Source organism: Podarcis erhardii (assembly GCF_964252035.2).
Source record: "Podarcis erhardii genome assembly, chromosome: 1".
Classification (NCBI taxonomy): Eukaryota; Metazoa; Chordata; class Lepidosauria; order Squamata; family Lacertidae; genus Podarcis; species Podarcis erhardii.
Genome location: NC_138497.1, coordinates 108,238,451 through 108,255,193, shown reverse-complemented (window position 1 = coordinate 108,255,193; position 16,743 = coordinate 108,238,451). Strand labels below are relative to the sequence as shown.

Genomic DNA, 16,743 nt, shown 5'->3' with positions numbered 1-16,743 from the left:
CATAAATGCAGTGGTTATCAATGTGCTAAAAACATATAAGGTGTTATTCAAGTAAATAAATGCACAAGCGGAATGACATCTGCTTGTGCAATGGGACTTCCCCCTCTTCCCTGCATGCACACTGTGTACCACCCTCAAATCTGCTCCAGAGAGTTGGAAACCCCAGAACATATCCAGACCCCCTAGTGTTCCTATTTTCCAGGGACAGTCCTGAATTTACATGTCCCGCTTTTCCTTAGGATGTCCCTATTTTCATCAGAGAAATGCTTGTGGGTATAGAGTTATGTGACCCCCAAACCAAGCAGATAAGTAACTATGCAATCTTTAGAAGACATCTGAAGACCCCTCTGTATAGAGAAGTTTCTTTTTAATGTTTAATGTATTATTATGTTTTTATGTATGTTGGAAGCTGCCCAGAGTGGCTGGAGCAACCCAGTCAGATGGGTGGGATATAATAATAATAATAATAATAATAATAATAATAATAATAATAATAATTTTATTGAATAGAACATCCTTATTTTCATCAGGGAAATGTTGGAGGGTATGCATATCTAGGGAGAGGAGAAGGGGGGAAGTTCTATGGTGTGAGTGGAAGTTGCGCAAAATGCTACTTAGAATACAACCCACAAAATTGAACTTGTATTTAAACTTTTGATTCAAAGTAATACAAAGATAATTCTTTTATATTATTTTCAATTTAGACAGTTTCCCCATAGTATTTAAATTATGTTAAGTACATATTCTACCCAACTATCTTTCCTAGAAGAGGAATATTTTAATTGCTTTAAAATACTATTTGGGAAGCTATAGTAAGTCTGCAGTTGTAATGGCAGTGCAAATCCTGCTCTGCTACTGAAGAGGGAGGCCATTCAACAGAAAGGCATTTATGCTCCATGATGCCCCCCATTTCATCCACAGAAAGCTCTATAGGCTTAGATATACTACCATCAGGTTTCTGGTGGAGTGGGGGCAGCCTTGGATCTGCGTGATCCAGAGCCCACTGGCATGCATATGATTGGCATGAAACCATGGTACACCTCTCGAACTGATGTACCATATTTTTCGCTCTATAAGACGCACCAGACCATAAGAGACACCTAGTTTTTGGAGAAGGAAAACAAGAAAAAAAATATTCTGAATCCCAGAAGCCAGAACAGCAAGAGGGATCCCGCTGCGCAGTGAAAGCAGCAATCCCTCTTGCTGTTCTGGCTTCTGGGATAGCTGCGCAGCCTGCATTCGCTCCATAAGACGCGCACACACATTTCACCTTACTTTTTAGGAGGGAAAAAGTAAGTCTTATAGAGCAAAAAATACGGTAGTTTATTTCCTTCCCATTGGTACCATATCCATTTGACTGCTTTGTAAGTCAGTTATATTCTCTTTATCATGTTTCATTATATTTGTTTGAAGACTTGTGTTGTAAATATCTGATTTATTATTTTTATTGTAGCTAAGAATCCCTGTAGAGAGATTTATGTGAGACAATTTTCTCTTGGATCTCCATTTTCTGTTGATAGAAATTTCTTGCTTTTTGCTTGACGTGTATACAGTCATTATATATATATTTGCCTTTGATTTTGACAGTGATGCACTCACTAGAGATGTGTTTTTCTCACCTTTTGGGAAAACTACTAAAAGCTATTCTTCATTTTTCCATCTTGCCAGCTACAGCAAATCTTCTCCTTTCCCTGCAGTTGTTTACTAATTGGCTTTTTAGAATTTAATGTGTTCTATAAATAACTCTTTCTTCTTTTCATATCAAATGTGTTGTGGTTCATTTGTGAAATCCTGTTTTGTTTATGGTCAAATATCCTCTGAAAAAATCAGAAATGAAGAAAGGGTGGGTTGCAAATTGATTCCAGAAGTGACAAGAAAATCTGCAGAATAGGGCTAGTCACAGCAATTTGAGTACTGATAATGAAAAGTGTGCATAATATAGCCTAAACATCCCAGTTTTAGTTGCTTTCTAATTTGTTTTGAAGCTAAGAGTTATTTCCCATGGGGGATTACTGGAATGAAGTCTGTTTGTATTACAGACTTTCTGAGGAATATTTAAAAATAAACGGTAATCTCTCTCTAGTTGCAACTCTGTACAAATTCCTGGGACATTTTAACCTACAGAGGTGATTCCCATCCCACCACACTGAAACTACTGAGTGGTACCCAACTAAGTTTTACTCAGAGGAGGATCATTGAAATTAATGAACGTGACTAAGGAAGTCTGTTAATTTCAACAGGTCTACTCCGAATCAACCTTAGTTGAATGCCACTCATTGTGTGCTCCAGACCTATTTTTCTACAGTAGCTATAGGGCTATTGCAATAACCCTTTGCTGTTAGGTAGCTCTGCTTTCCTTCCAGGCAATCCTCCCAGTTGATGGCAGTCCTCAGTTGCACTGGTCTCTGTAACTTCAAATTCTCAGAAACTGTAGGAATCATGCATATATAGAAGCAAGCCTCATTAAAACCAGAAGTTATTTCTAAGTGACAAACCAGAAGTTATTTCTAGGATTGGGGTGAATGACATCTACTTGTTCCTTACCATGTAGTATGTCCATTTCTGTGCAATGTTAATAGTGTATGTGTGGGGGCTGGGAAGTTATATGGGTGAAGTTTCTGAAGATATGCTGAACCCACATGATTATGGGCAAGCAGTTGGTATGACTTGAATTGGGCACAACAAAGGAACTCTTCATATTCTCCATACAGATTACCACCCTTTGCATATTCATATACAATTTTCTAAGAGCATCCTAAAGCAGACTTTAGGATCATAGTAATGGTACATATATACAGAAGTTTTAGGACATATTTTTATCAATACCTAGGAAACATTTAAAGAAATTCTAATTGTGTGTGTCCAGTTTACATGTAGACATTAATTTTTTAAAATATGAAATCTTGCTTGCTTTGTTATGTTTCTAATACATTTTTTTAAAAAATATATATTTTTAATCAGGTAATAAGCAAGATGTTAACTATTTCCTAATGGCATCTTCTGGTCAGGACAGCACAATTAAGATATGGCTTATTTCACTCGCTGATCATACAGGTATGTATAATAATAATATTAATCTTCACTAAATTGCTAGCTTTCATACTGTTTTGCTTTTAAATTGGTTTCTGCTCAAACAGTAAGAAACATTCAGTTAACAAAAAATATCAGTTTAACATGCTGTGTTATGGGATTTCCATGTTCACTCAAGCACCAAAATGCTGAGAAATTACTGCTATTAAGGGCCATGCCATTAGGCAACATTGATATGGTATGGTATCCTGTGGTTAGTTCTAGCTTCACCACAGACTTGCATCTCAGTAGCTGACCTGAGTTACAGATTTGTCTGTCTGAGTGGAATAGATGCATGCCATCAATGCAAATGAAGCTGCCATTCCTAGTTACAAGTATCCAGCTGGCAACCACATAGAATGAGAGCATTGGAAGGGACCTTGAAGGACATCTAGTCCAACTCCCTGCTTAGTGTAGGGTAGCCACAGGTGACTTTGGCTCTGTAATTAGAGTTATGATGGAGGCTACTATACGCACAAAGCAAAAAGGAAAGAAAGGGCACTTCCCAAACAATGGAAAGTCACTTTCTAGTGAACAATGAGTGCCCTAGAAGCAATTGAAGCACTGACTGGGAGTAGTTGGATGGAACTGAGGTGTGACTCTGTGTCTGAAGCCCTGCTTCTCATTCCAGCAAGTGGAGGGGGGGCAGCCATATTATGCTCCTCTCCAGGAAACAAGCTGGCTTTGGGTTCAGTAGCTCCATTGCTTCCCCCATAATGTCCCATTTGGGGGCCTTACTGTGATTGATTACTGCCACACTTTACTGGGTACAGCAGGGGCCTCTATGTTGGTGGAGCCCACTCCCCAATTCATCCAGCATGGATTGCAGGTTACAATTCTGGCTGTTTACCTGGGAAAAAAAACCAATGCTAAGTATACATTTCCTTAAGTAAAAGGAGTTTGCTTCTACTGTATTCAACACCCTTCCACTGTAGCCACAGTGCTCGGGGCAGCTTACAGTGATATAAAGGTACAAAATAATATCATACACTGAAAGCAGTATGAAGCAATGAAAACAGTAAAACAGGGACAGCAGGTTAAAAACAAGGAGGTCTTTTCTAAAGCTGTGTGTTAATGCTGCACCGTGTACAATGACTGATTGAGTAGCATAATAGTCATTGTTCAGTGCACGATGTCTATTATGTTGTTTCATATTGTATGAAGATAATTTGAGTCTAAAAAGCTTTCTTCAATATGTTTTCATATATTAAAACAGCTTTTTATATGTTGCATAAACATTAGATTTATAGCATGTGTATAACCATGGTTTACGTATAAAAGCTATGCTGAAAAGCATAAATCTTGTCATAACACAGTGGAAAGCCAGGAAGTTCTTGAAGCAAAGATTTGAATGGCTTTGTGCAATATATTGAAACACATTCAGCTAAACAAAGGATTGTTTGGGTTGTTGTTAATGTAGCTTTGCGGTCTGCCCCATATATCCCATACGTTCCTGCTTTCTTTTCTTCCAGCATACTGAAATGTACCATGCTCTGCAAATATTTGCATATTTTTAATATTCTGATAGCACAATATGATTTTCATACCATAAAACTGGGTGTCTTGTGGCTTTAAAACATGAAGCAATAAAATATTCCACAGTAATTTAGTGAACAGTGTTAGTAGTTTCTAGAATTGCAATGTGGGAGACTATTAAATTTTACTGTTTTGAGACCTTTGATGTGGACCTTTACAGTGTTTTCCCCTAGAAATAAATACCTGAATATTGTATATTCCTCAGTCTTTAAACTATGGATACAGTGAAATAAATATTGTTCCAAGCAAAACCACTGTAATAGTAAAACCCACTTGAGTGAATCTTTGTATACTCTGTGATACTGTGGAAACTTGTGAGACCTTAGTCACAAATAATGGCCTTTACAATTTGTTTAGCTACCTTTTTAATGGAAAATGTGAAGTACTAACCCAGCCCTAGAGCTTGCTAATGTACCTCAGCCATTAATTCTGGAGAATTAAATAAGATAATTTTTGTTAATGAGGAATCATCATTTTAGGTTCCTGCTAGCATTTTCCCTATGGTGTGGGGTTAGACTGCCAAGCCAGCACATATGCGTGCCTCTATTTGTTCCTTCTGTCCTACCTCATAGGGGTGTCAGATCCTTTTGGGTGAATGAAATCTGGTATTAAAGTTGGAATAAAAGGCTGCCTTCTTAAAATGTACTGTTTCCTTCCTAGAGGGGAGACTTGTTGCTTGTCCAGGTATGTGGGTCAAGACACAGAACATAGCCAAGCTGTCATAATTTTAAGTAGTTTCATATTTAAAGGCTGGGTGAATGGTAGTATCAAATGTCAACCTTTCCAAACTTGAATTTAAAAATTATGTTCATTTTTAAATGTATAGGCCTTGAACTGAAATGTAAATATACGTTAAAAGGACACACTGCCCCAGTTCTGGCTTGTGCATTTTCCTGCGATGGACAGATTTTAGTCTCTGGGTAAGAATATTTGTTTCATTTTTATGATTCAGTTTTACATTCGTTGTGCTCTGTTTACTTGTTTTCTTAGTTTATTTGTGTCTGTAATTATAAAGAAACTTCCTATATAATTTAAAATCCATTCCAAATTAATGAAGATGGGCCTATATATGATGTAATAATGGCTACAGTATCACTTTATGAAAATGTAGGGGTCTGCATGGTGTCCCTGAGTTCATTTTAACATGTGCCACATTTTCAGGACGTACACTATTTAAAATAATGGAACTTGCCATTCTCAATATGTAGCATTTATACTGCCCTCACAACCCACAATGGGCCAATTCCCCTACACTTTTTAATAGGTTTGTAAGCTATACATATACATACAAATGCCACATTTTTTCTGGAGCTAAAGGCCACATTTGCACGTCACACTTAAAATACGTTGTGTTGGCTGCAGCCAGTCTCAGACTCATGCGCTCCCCCCACCCATCTGCAACTGAAAGGAGGAATTTAGAAGTGGATCCACGGTTGTGCTTAGCAGTAACTTTGGTTAATTTCAACAAGCTATCTTTGAAGTTGACTTGTTTAATATTAACCATACTGTTAACCACAGTTGGTTGCTCTGGACAACATGGCAAACCACAATGAAACAAAAGGGAAAACAAAAAGCTGCTAAACTCTCAGTCATGGGAGTGGGGAGGGCTGTGGCTCTTGCATATCATGCTAAACTGAAATTTAGGGAAACGTGAATTCAGTCAACCTTGCTGCTTGAGCTACATGGGGTGATATTTGCCTTAAGCAAATTTTTCGAGCTGTAGGTAGTGGATTCTTTAACAAATCACATCCATTCATGATGAAACATCATTCTCTATGCAGTAGTTCTGCACACAGTGGATTCCTATTATGAGACCTTCTGTAGTATATTGAGTTGCTTTTGCCAAAATTTGGAGCACAGACAGCTCTTTCACTACTCCTCTTCAACTGAGGATCAGGTCAAAGCTATCCAGAATATAAGGCTAAATGTGAAGTTGAATAGGCAAAAAAGCATTTGGGAAATGTTGTTGCTTTGTGTAGCAGAGGTGATTATGCTTTGCTGATTATTAGATACTCAGTTGGATCCTTAAGGCATTGGCATTTAGAACAGCTTGCTCCCAATACCGTTCTTAGTCTACCAGCCTTTTTTCATTTTCTTGAAGTTTCAAAGGAAGACAGAACTTATGTTAGCATAAGGTGAAAAAAACCTGAATCACTGTCTTGAATACCACAGTGAGTTCTAATATGAGTGCTAGCATTTCAGCTTACTTAGTTGGTACACGTAAAAGCTGCATATAAAACTGTTGCTTATCTCTGTTGCAAGGCAAACGTTGCTGTATTTCACTTACATTTCTCTTACATATACACAATTTAATTTATTTCTTCCTAGATCTGTGGACAAAACAGTAATGCTTTTTGAAACTGTAAGTATGTAAGATATTAATCATAATTTTGCAAGAATAGCAATGTAGTAAATGAATTGTGAGCTTTTTTCAGTGGTGCAGGACTTCTTGCAATTAGATGGAGGCTTTACTCTTGGAGACAAAACAGGGCATAGGGTTGGCCTCTTAACATATTTTTATTATTCATTTTGAGAAGCTAAGCAAACATAATAAAATGTTTAAATTACAGTAATAGCTCACTGTCTTGTTTACATCTTGAAGTCAGCATAGTAAATGGTGCTATTGTGCACCAGCATATCAACCTTTGAAAATTATCAGTATGTAATTTCAGGTTTTTATTTCATAATTTTGTTTGAACCTGAACAATAAATATTCTAAAGGCACATCTTGTAATAATCTTGACCCAAAGAAATTCAAGTGAGGCACCTGATTTTTTCATGTGCTTTCCATAGAGCTGGGCTCCCAAGTATCTTATAATCCAATCAGCACTTGGAAAGATTGAGTTGGAGAAGGAAATACCTCTTTTTTTTTTTTTTACTAGTTCACATGTCACACTGAACCATAATTTTAAACTTCTACTGCCTTGCTGTGGACTAAACAAGTCAGTCCTGAGTTATTGTGTTGTCTGACCCTGGGCTCATGGTTTAGAATCAGAATTGGAGAGAAACAAACAATGAGTAGCAATTAAGATTTGGTCTTAATTGGGGAATATGACCCTAGCACCCAGCAATTCAATTATGCTGGGATCTGCTTCACCAGTGCATTCCTTTGCAGAGAATATGGTGGCAAAGCAGATCCCTGCAGCCAGGTGCATTAAACTGGTGAGTGGAGGGTTCAGTTCTGCTGGGTGCTGCTTCACTAGCATGTTCTCTATGGGGAAAAGCAGACCACTTTCCCCATAGGCCAACTTTGACAGTTGGGTGGGACTACCCATCTATCAGTCACCTGATGCCATCATAGCATCAGATGATTGACAAATGGGAGACCGCCTATCAAAGTTGATCTCTGTGGGTTAGAGGAAGATAAAAATTTGGCTTGCCTGGTCAAAAATGTTCCCCACACTTGTTTTAGAGGGTATGTTCATTAGTCTGTTACAGAAATAATGTTGGCATATGTAGCAACTTAGACTCACAGATTTATTGTGCCGTAAACCTTTATGGGTAAAACATATGTGAAGGCATCACTTAGGGAGGTATATGTCCTATGTTTCTTTTGGGAACTGAATCTTGTGACTTTTGAAAATACTGCTTAGAGATCCTATTTTTATTAAGAGGAAGGTAATCGTTATAAAACAATGTTAGATATGTTTGTGAAGGGTAACATCTAGTGGCCAAGTATGCTAACCACAAGGTCTTTAATCTGTAGCATAATTCTATTAATGTTCCACTTCCTGCTTTTTCTCATGTGTGGCTTAATTCTAGATAAATAATCTTAAGTGATAAAATAAAATAAAATGTTAAGTGATCAGTTCATCTGTAATATTAAGTGGTAGAATTCTTAAGTGGGAAGATGAGGGGTGTCTATGCATTTATAAAAAATTTCTTCTGCCACAGCTAATGATTCTATTGTAATTTCAGGAAAATTGTTCAAATTACCTTGTCCTTAGTTGTAAACATCTGTAAATACATTCCTTACATCTGTCCTTTTTGGATTGTGAAACTTTCAGTAGACATTTTCCAGTAGAAATTTAGATTATTGCTTATAGTTGTATTTTTGTTTGTCTTAACATACACAATATTTTGTTGTTGGCAGAACACTGGGAGCATCTTACACATTTTGACTCAGCATACTAGGTAGGATATTAGCATAACAGTTTTCATTATATTAGCCAAGGGGAATAGTTAAAATTGTGGAGGGAGGAATGTTAAGGTATATAGAATTGTACATATGGTTGATTTGAATATGTTATTATTGATTATGTATACCCGATGTATCAGCTGCCGGGGGGGGGGAGGGTTTCACTGTTTGTGTTTTGGTGGTTGGTAAAAAAATATTTTTTTAAAAAAATGTGATATGTATCTAACAAGCTACTTTTATTTCTAGATATGTTACAACTTGTGCCTTTGCACCAGATATGCCACTATTTGCTACGGGGTCAATGGATAAATCTGTGAACATCTGGCAGTTTGAACCAAAGCAACATCTGAAAGGTTAGTAAAGGAATGCTTTTGTCGTGTGCTTTATAAACTTTACATCACCATTTGTTAAGATACAATCTACCGTATTTTTCCTTCTATAACACGCAGATTTTTTTCTCCTAAAAAGGAAGGGGAAATGTCTGTGCGTGTTATTGAGCGAATGTGTGGTCCCTGGAGCCAAATGGCGTGAAGGGAGGCAAAAAAAATCAGCCAAAAATCAAATCGCGCGTTGGAGAAGGGAAACCTGAAAAGAGGAAGCGGCTGCTTTCCTGCATTCTGCCTCAGGGTCTTACTGCCCACCCACCTCTGTTTCCTTGCTGTGTTTGCTCAAACGGAACAAAGAGCAGGGAAAGCCCCTCCCCTCCAGGCAAGCAGAGGGGAAAGCAGGGTGTCGTCTGCTGAAAACATGCAGGAGGGAGGGAGAGAGAGAGAGAGCGCGCGCGGGCTGGCTGGCTTGGGTGGGTAGGTGAGGGAAAACTTTTGCCTTCCTTTCCTCCCTCCCGTTATACCCCTCTCCTGCATTCTTAGCCAGCTGCTTCTCTGCACATCCCTCTCGTGCTCCTTGTCCGTTCTGTGTTTTTCCTTCCCTCCCCACTTAAAATGTGGTTAAAAAGCATGGATCCTCAGGATCTTTGCATTGGGTCACCCCAAATTCACCATCAGAGCACATAGCATGTCCATGGCTACAGCCTGCCCCCCAAAAATCACGCACCCACTGTTGTCTGGGGCTGCAATGGTGCAAAAACGTGGTTAAAAAGCATGGATCCACATGGATCCTCAGGATCTTTGCATTGGGTCACCCCAAATTCACCATCAGATCACATGTCTGTGGCCACAGCATGAAGCACAAAAATGATACATCCACTGTTTCATTCAGAATGTTTTTCCCCTTGTTTTCCTCCTCTAAAAACGATGTGCGTGTTATGGTCAGGTGCGTGTTATAGAGCGAAAAATACGGTATATGAAATGTGAACAAACTTATATTGAGTCTGATAATTGGTCCATCTTGACTAGACTACTTTGGCTGGCAGTGGCTTTCCAAAGTCTCAAGACAGGTCTTTTCCATGGTGCTACAAGAAATGTAGACTGCAGAAAATCCTTATAAATGTTAAATAAATTACCAATGCAATTCAAGTATAACTGTAATGCATTATATGTAGGGCTGCCTCTGAACGAGGTTTGGAAACTTCAGCTAGTGCAGAATTCAGAGGCCAGGTTGCTTCCTGGAGCAAGACAGTTTGAGCATATTACACTGATCCTGGTTCGACTCCCCTGGCTATCAATTAGTTTCTGGGCCCAATTCAAAGTGCTTGTTTTGCGAGACCTGGGAGAAGAGACGGTGGAAGAAGACTGGAAGAAATTCAAGATTTATCTACAAAAATATTGTAAATTGTATGAATGTTAAGAAGGATGCCAGAGTACAAACAACTAGGCACCATTGGGCTAGATGAAGTGAATTATGAAGATAAGCTAAATTTAAGAAAAGATAAATTTTTGGAAATTTCAGGTTATATTTAATTTTTTTTAAAGATCTGAATAAAGGATATTTAAAATTAGAGATATAATATCGGTAAATTAGATAAGAATAGAAACAAGGGAATAAATTTGCTGGATAAAATTTTATAGACAGGAACGCGGGAGCGGGAGATGTGAGGGAGTCCAAAGAAGTTAAGAAAATTATGTCAAGAGATGTGTTGTATTGTATTGTTTATTGGTATTGTAATTAAGATAAAACTGTTAATAAATATTTATTTCAATAATAATAATAATAATAATAATAATAATAATAATAATAATAATAATAATAAACAACAAAGTGCTTGTTTTGACCTATAAAGCCTTAGATGGCTGAGGACCGCAATACCTCAAGGAGCACCTTTCCCCATATGAACCTACCCAGACCCTGAAATCATCTTCTGAGGCCCTTCTTCATGTGCCTCCTGCTCAAGAGGTCTGGAGGGTGGCAACACAAGAACGGGCCTTCTCTGCAGCAGCTCCCCTTCTGTGGAAAGCTCTCCCCAGGGAAGTTCGCCTGGTGCCTTCATTATACACCTTTAGGCACCAGGCAAAAACATTCCTTTTTAACCAGGTCTTTGGTTGATTTGATTAACATCCTATGCCCTTTTAAAATAAAGCAGCATTTGTCTTCTAACAAGTCAAGGACACTATGTAACACTTTCTAAAACGTGTAAATGTACACTGAGAGTCAAGTTTAGAGCAACGTTTAAAAGCTGGGCTGTTTCACCTGAAATACGTTCTTCTTGTATAAAATCTTCCTTTGATTTGCTCCAGAAAGGTCAGCAATAGAGGAGCCAAAGATATTTGCAGAGAGCTGGTCAGAAGAAGAGGTTTCATCTTGGCTATGCACACATGGCTTACAAGACGTAGTTGAGATTTTCAAAAGGAACAACATCGATGGGAAAGAACTTCTTAATCTTACAAAAGAGAGCTTGGCTGATGATTTAAAAATTGGTAAGAATGTTAAGATAAATATTTGTTAATACTTTTAGGATTTTTATGCTAGCCTTGCCCAACATAGTGCCCTGCAGATGCTATTGGACTCTAACTCTCAGGGCTAGTAGTCAGGGATGGTGGGAGTTGTAATCCAAAATATCTGGAGGGAACCAGGTTGGTTAATGCTGTTTATTCATCTTGTGAATAGCACTCTTGAAAAATTATTTGGCAGTACTAGAGATAACATGTATTTTCACACTACTGCATTTGGTGTTTTCCTGTTACTAACGATAACTATAATATAATTTCACGTTAACATGAGATCTCAAAAAAGAGAAAAAATGTTTTTTCTTCTCTTTAAAAAATATGCCAAGGAATCAATGCTGCACAATAACTCTGTGCTGTGCTAGCCATGTGGGGTTATTTTAATTAGTAAATTTGTATTGCAGTAGTGGTTTGACTCTGTTAAGCCCAAGTACACAAATTCACAGCCCAATTCATACATTTAGTGCTTTCTGTAAAAAGAGGCAGAGCTATCTGGCTCTGCTCTTCCTCTCATCCAGCGGTTCTCAACCTGTGGGTCCCCAGATGTTGTTGGACTACAACTCCCATCATCCCTGAGCTCTGGCCTTGCTAGCTAGGGGTGATGGGAGCTGTAGTTCAACAACATCTGGGGACCCACAGGTTGAGAAAGGCTGCTGTTACAGCAGGCAACAACTGTTTTAGGTGTGTTCAATGCATGTGCTCATTGCCACAACCTGGAAGTGGCCAGAAAAGGGGATGAGGCAGGCTCCACTGATGTGCGTGTGGGTCGGGAACGCAACCCCTGCACAAAACAGTTGTTGCCTGGTTTCCGGTGGCTCTGTTGTTCTTGAAATGACCATATAAACTGACCTTATCCAGGCTGTAGTATTAGAAACTGATTCAAATAAATGAGTACAGAGCTCAAAGTCAGGAGGCTTTTAGCTTTTTCATGAACCTAGGAATTCATTCCCTCTATTCTCTTTTTCCAAGTCAACATAAATAGTTTTGCTTTAAATGGCCTACTACTAAGTGAGCTTGTCTGAAGAACTAGGATTTTCCCCCTTTCCCTAATTTCATGTGAGTGGCAAGTGGGGTGGTGATGGGAGAAACCAAGGCAGGGTGGGGTAGCAGAAAGAGAGGAAAGGAGGTACAGTGGTACCTCGAGTTACAAATGCCTCAGGTTACAAACTCTGCTAACCTGGAAGAGTTACTTTGAGTTGGGAACTTTGCCCCAGGATGAGAACAAAAATCATGTGCTGGCAGCGCAGCGGTAGCAAGAGGCCCCATTAGCGAAAGCACACCTCTAGTTAAGAACAGTTTCAGGTTAAGAATGGACCTCTGGAACGAATTAAGTTAGTAACTAGAGGTACCACTGTAGTAGAAAAGGAATGGCCCCACCTTTATGGCTCCAACCCTGCATACTTTCAGCTTTGGTCTTGCCCATTGCCATCATGCAGACTCCCATCAGATTACCACCAAGGGAGTATGGCTATTGACAAGGAGGGAGGAGAAAGTTTTCCACTCATCTTAGTTGAATGGAAAATATATATATATTGAGGACCATTCCTCATATACACACTGAGTTTAACATGGTTTACATATGCAGCAGTGAGCTACAGCTGACTGCATGTTTGTAGTATTAGATCTGTATTTTCAAACACCCTTTTGTCTCTAGAATGTTCAAGGAACATTCTCCAGTCTTGTGGCCCGTAAGTTTCATCTTACTCTGCAGCATATGATTTGTTTTGCTTGCTTGTATAACTTGTTTTGAATCGGGTTCCTTTGTCATATTCTACTTTAAGAACTGTTCTTTGATTTCCACTCTTTAAGTTTTATGAAGTAGATTAAATTATGCATGGAGAATTATGCCATAGGGTACAGCCTTCCTCAACCTGCTGTCCTCCACATATTGTTGGACTACAACTTCCCTTGGCCCCAACCAGCAAGGGACAGCTAGATGGGACAGGGGATGGGCCTATATGATTGTAAGTTGCTTTCACTTCTACTGTGCCATGAACATGAGGGTGGTGACACAAGTTACCAGACTGTTCTAATGTGCCCTTTTCTTCAGTGCTATAAATGTATGTGTGTATATAGCCTTTCAATGGTCTTGCTTATCTCTCTGGTTTTTCCTCTGCCTAGTAGTGGTGGCACAGCCACTGCCTGAGTGGGAAGCACAAAGCTGTTTGAGTGAATGATCTCATTAGCCTTTAAAATTCACTATTAATCCTTACCTTCTTTCTGTATGTCACCCAAAAGTTGGAACCCATAAAAAATTACATGCTGTATCAAACTTTTTTTAAGAAGTGGAAGAGGAATTGCTTCTGTGTGCATTTATTTATTCAAGGAGGCCAAAAGTTTCCAAGCTTATCAGTTGAAACTAATAAGATAATGCTGATAGTTGGCTTATATGAAAATTAAAAGCAGTGAGACTGAAGATGAAGTCCCTAGCTGGGCTGACCTCTAGCGTACACACTACCACTGTGGAAAAATCAACATAATAGCTTGTTGCCTGAGTACTAGGACTTTTAATGACACCACTGAGAACTAATTATAAGCTACAAATAAGAAAATAATAGAAGATGTGGCAGAGCATGTCATAATGAGATGAGTTATGTGATGTACTGGGTAAACAAAATTTAAAATATTTTAGTTAGCAGAACTCACTGTCCTCCATAATTCATACAATATTAACATAATAAGACAATAGCAGATATTACTTAATGGACTTTCCCATAATGTGATAAATACAATATAGAATATATCACAGGAAGATACAGATATAGGCACATACGTGTGTGTGTGTGTGTGTTGGGAATGGTGTTCTGCCCAACCAGATGCTTAATGAAGTATCTGATTATTTAAGTTCTACCCCACATGAAAAAGCTATTATAGCATAAATTTGTTTTAAATCACATATATGCCACCTTCCACATAAATGATTCCAAAGTGGTTTACAAAACAACAACAACCACAATATAATATAGACAGCCATAAGCATTAGGCAGTCTCCTTTGTGGACTCTAGTGGTGTTTGGAAATTAGCAGAGTTGTGCAGACCAGCTGCCTCCCGGCTTCATGGTAGAACAGGACACATGCTGTTGTCTCAGGTGCTCCCTGAGCTCATCTAATGACAAAATGCTGTGGAGAAGCTAAAAGCTAAAATTCACGTGTAGTCTAACCTGCCTAGAAGGTGCACCATATTAGCTTAGTTAACTTTATTTATAAGAAAAAGTATATACCGCTTGTAAGAAAACCTCTAAGTGGTTTACAAAAATATTAAGCACTACATATCTGTTTTAAACTATTTAACAAGAATTCTAAAGATGTTCAAAAGATTATTAAAATCAACAGCATATAGAGATAAAACATGTGTAACTTCTACATGTTTGGCTAGGCTCATCCTGTTACATTAGTTTTTTCTTTTTTAATTGAAAAGGTGACCAGCAGATGGTTTACATAGCATTTCATTAGTCTGTTTGATTGTTTTTGACACTTCTTTGGAACAATTTTTTATTACCATGCAAATAGAACCAGCCTCTCTTCTAAGCTAATTGCCATGTAACTACACAAACATTAGTTAAATTAGGACAGCAAAGGCCATGGAAATAAAGTACAGGATTTTCACATTCATTGAAATTCAATGTGGTTACACATTAGAATTAAGGAAAGGTATGCTAATACACCCACCAGCCACTATCTCTACCTCCTTCTACCTGTTATTTTCTTTTTTTCTTTCTAAAACATCACTAGAATATCAATTCCTGTACAAACATAGTTAATGAGTCCAGCTGCTCTTCTTTTGCACATGTGAAGGAGAATCCACATAGAAAGTAATAAAAGGTTCAAATAATGATGATTGTGGTGGGGCATCTAAGCAGTTTGGGGGTTCGTTAATAGTTTGCTGACTGAATTCTGAGCATTGCTAATGAGTTGTAATGACAACTTTGAAACAGGCTTGTTTTTTATTTGCTTGAATACCTTTATACTGCCGAAGTTGACTGCAATGTGATTTAAAAGGCTCTCCTGTCAGGTTCTTCACTGGATGATATTGGTTGAAAATAGTGTTATTCTGCTGCAGTATCTACAGTCACTCTTACAATATTTCAGCAATAAATCTGCTGGGGGTGTGTGTCTTATTTTCCCATCTGCAAGTAGCCTTTTAGTCTTTGCAGTTACATTATTCCCCTACAATTACCGCATTTTTCGCTCCATAAGACGCACCTGACCATAAGACACACCTAGTTTTTAGAGGAAAGCAAGAAAAAAATTTCTGTGCAGAGCGTGTAAGCGGCTCTCACTTTTCTTGCTTTAAAGCAAGCAAAGCAAGAGCCGCTTACATGGCTTCTGTCCCACTTTGCGCAGCTCTCACTTTGCTTGCCCATCTCTCCTCCTGCCTCGCTGTAAAGCGCGGTGACTCCGGAGCAAGGAGGAGGTGACACCGGGACAGGTGCTTTGCTTGCTTTACAGCTTTGCTGTGAAGCCAGAAGAGCGAGAGCTGCGCAGAGCCCCTTCCGTCCCTCCTCCCGCCTCGCTGTGAAGCCAGCAGAGCAAGAGCCGCTGACAGGCTCTGCACAGCTCTCGCTTTAAAGCGACAGATGGGAGCCATGGCTCTGGCTGTGGAGGCGTCCCTCAGCTCACTACTGTAGTGGCAGCCGAGGGATCCCTCTGTTGTCCAGTGCATTCGCTCCATAAGACGCACAGACATTTCCCCTTACTTTTTAGGAGGAAAAATATGCGTCTAATGGAGCGAAAAATACAGCAATTTATGGGAACATTAGGTGCATCAGAGAATGACAGAAAAAGAGAACTCCAGCCTACCCCTACCCTATCCTCACTCCGTAGTCTCAGGACATCTTTAAAGACTATACAACAGCAGCATTTGGGCTATTCTTCTAATATACCATAATGTTTGAAGGGGCAATGTGTGCCCAGGTATCCCAATTGGTACATTTAGACATTTTTAGTGTTACAGAAAAAGAAGAGATGAACTTATACCAGAAGTGCTCCATGGCATTTGTGGAAAGAACACTTACAGTTTGAATTGTAATACAATAAAATACAATTAAAAGCATACAGCATCTAGCACAGTGCATTACAATTGGTATGACAGGCAGAAAAATAATTAAATTGTTCACCAGTGATTTTAAAATGATCCAGGGGGCGAAAAGTTTGGGAACCA

The 16,743-nt window shown here is 38.8% G+C and overlaps 1 protein-coding gene across 7 annotated transcripts in view; it reads left to right on the top strand.

Moving 5' to 3' along the window:
* WDSUB1 (WD repeat, sterile alpha motif and U-box domain containing 1) overlaps positions 1–16,743 on the top strand; it is a 44,808-nt gene that overhangs the window by 8,285 nt on the left and 19,780 nt on the right. For all 7 annotated transcript variants that reach the window (XM_081872632.1, XM_081872629.1, XM_081872630.1 and 4 more), the window contains 6 exons: positions 2,962–3,054; positions 5,432–5,525; positions 6,934–6,967; positions 8,699–8,739; positions 8,990–9,096; positions 11,377–11,556. In XM_081872632.1, coding sequence (XP_081728758.1) covers positions 2,962–3,054; positions 5,432–5,525; positions 6,934–6,967; positions 8,699–8,739; positions 8,990–9,096; positions 11,377–11,556 — 549 coding nt within the window. The remainder of the gene's footprint in view (positions 1–2,961; positions 3,055–5,431; positions 5,526–6,933; positions 6,968–8,698; positions 8,740–8,989; positions 9,097–11,376; positions 11,557–16,743) is intronic.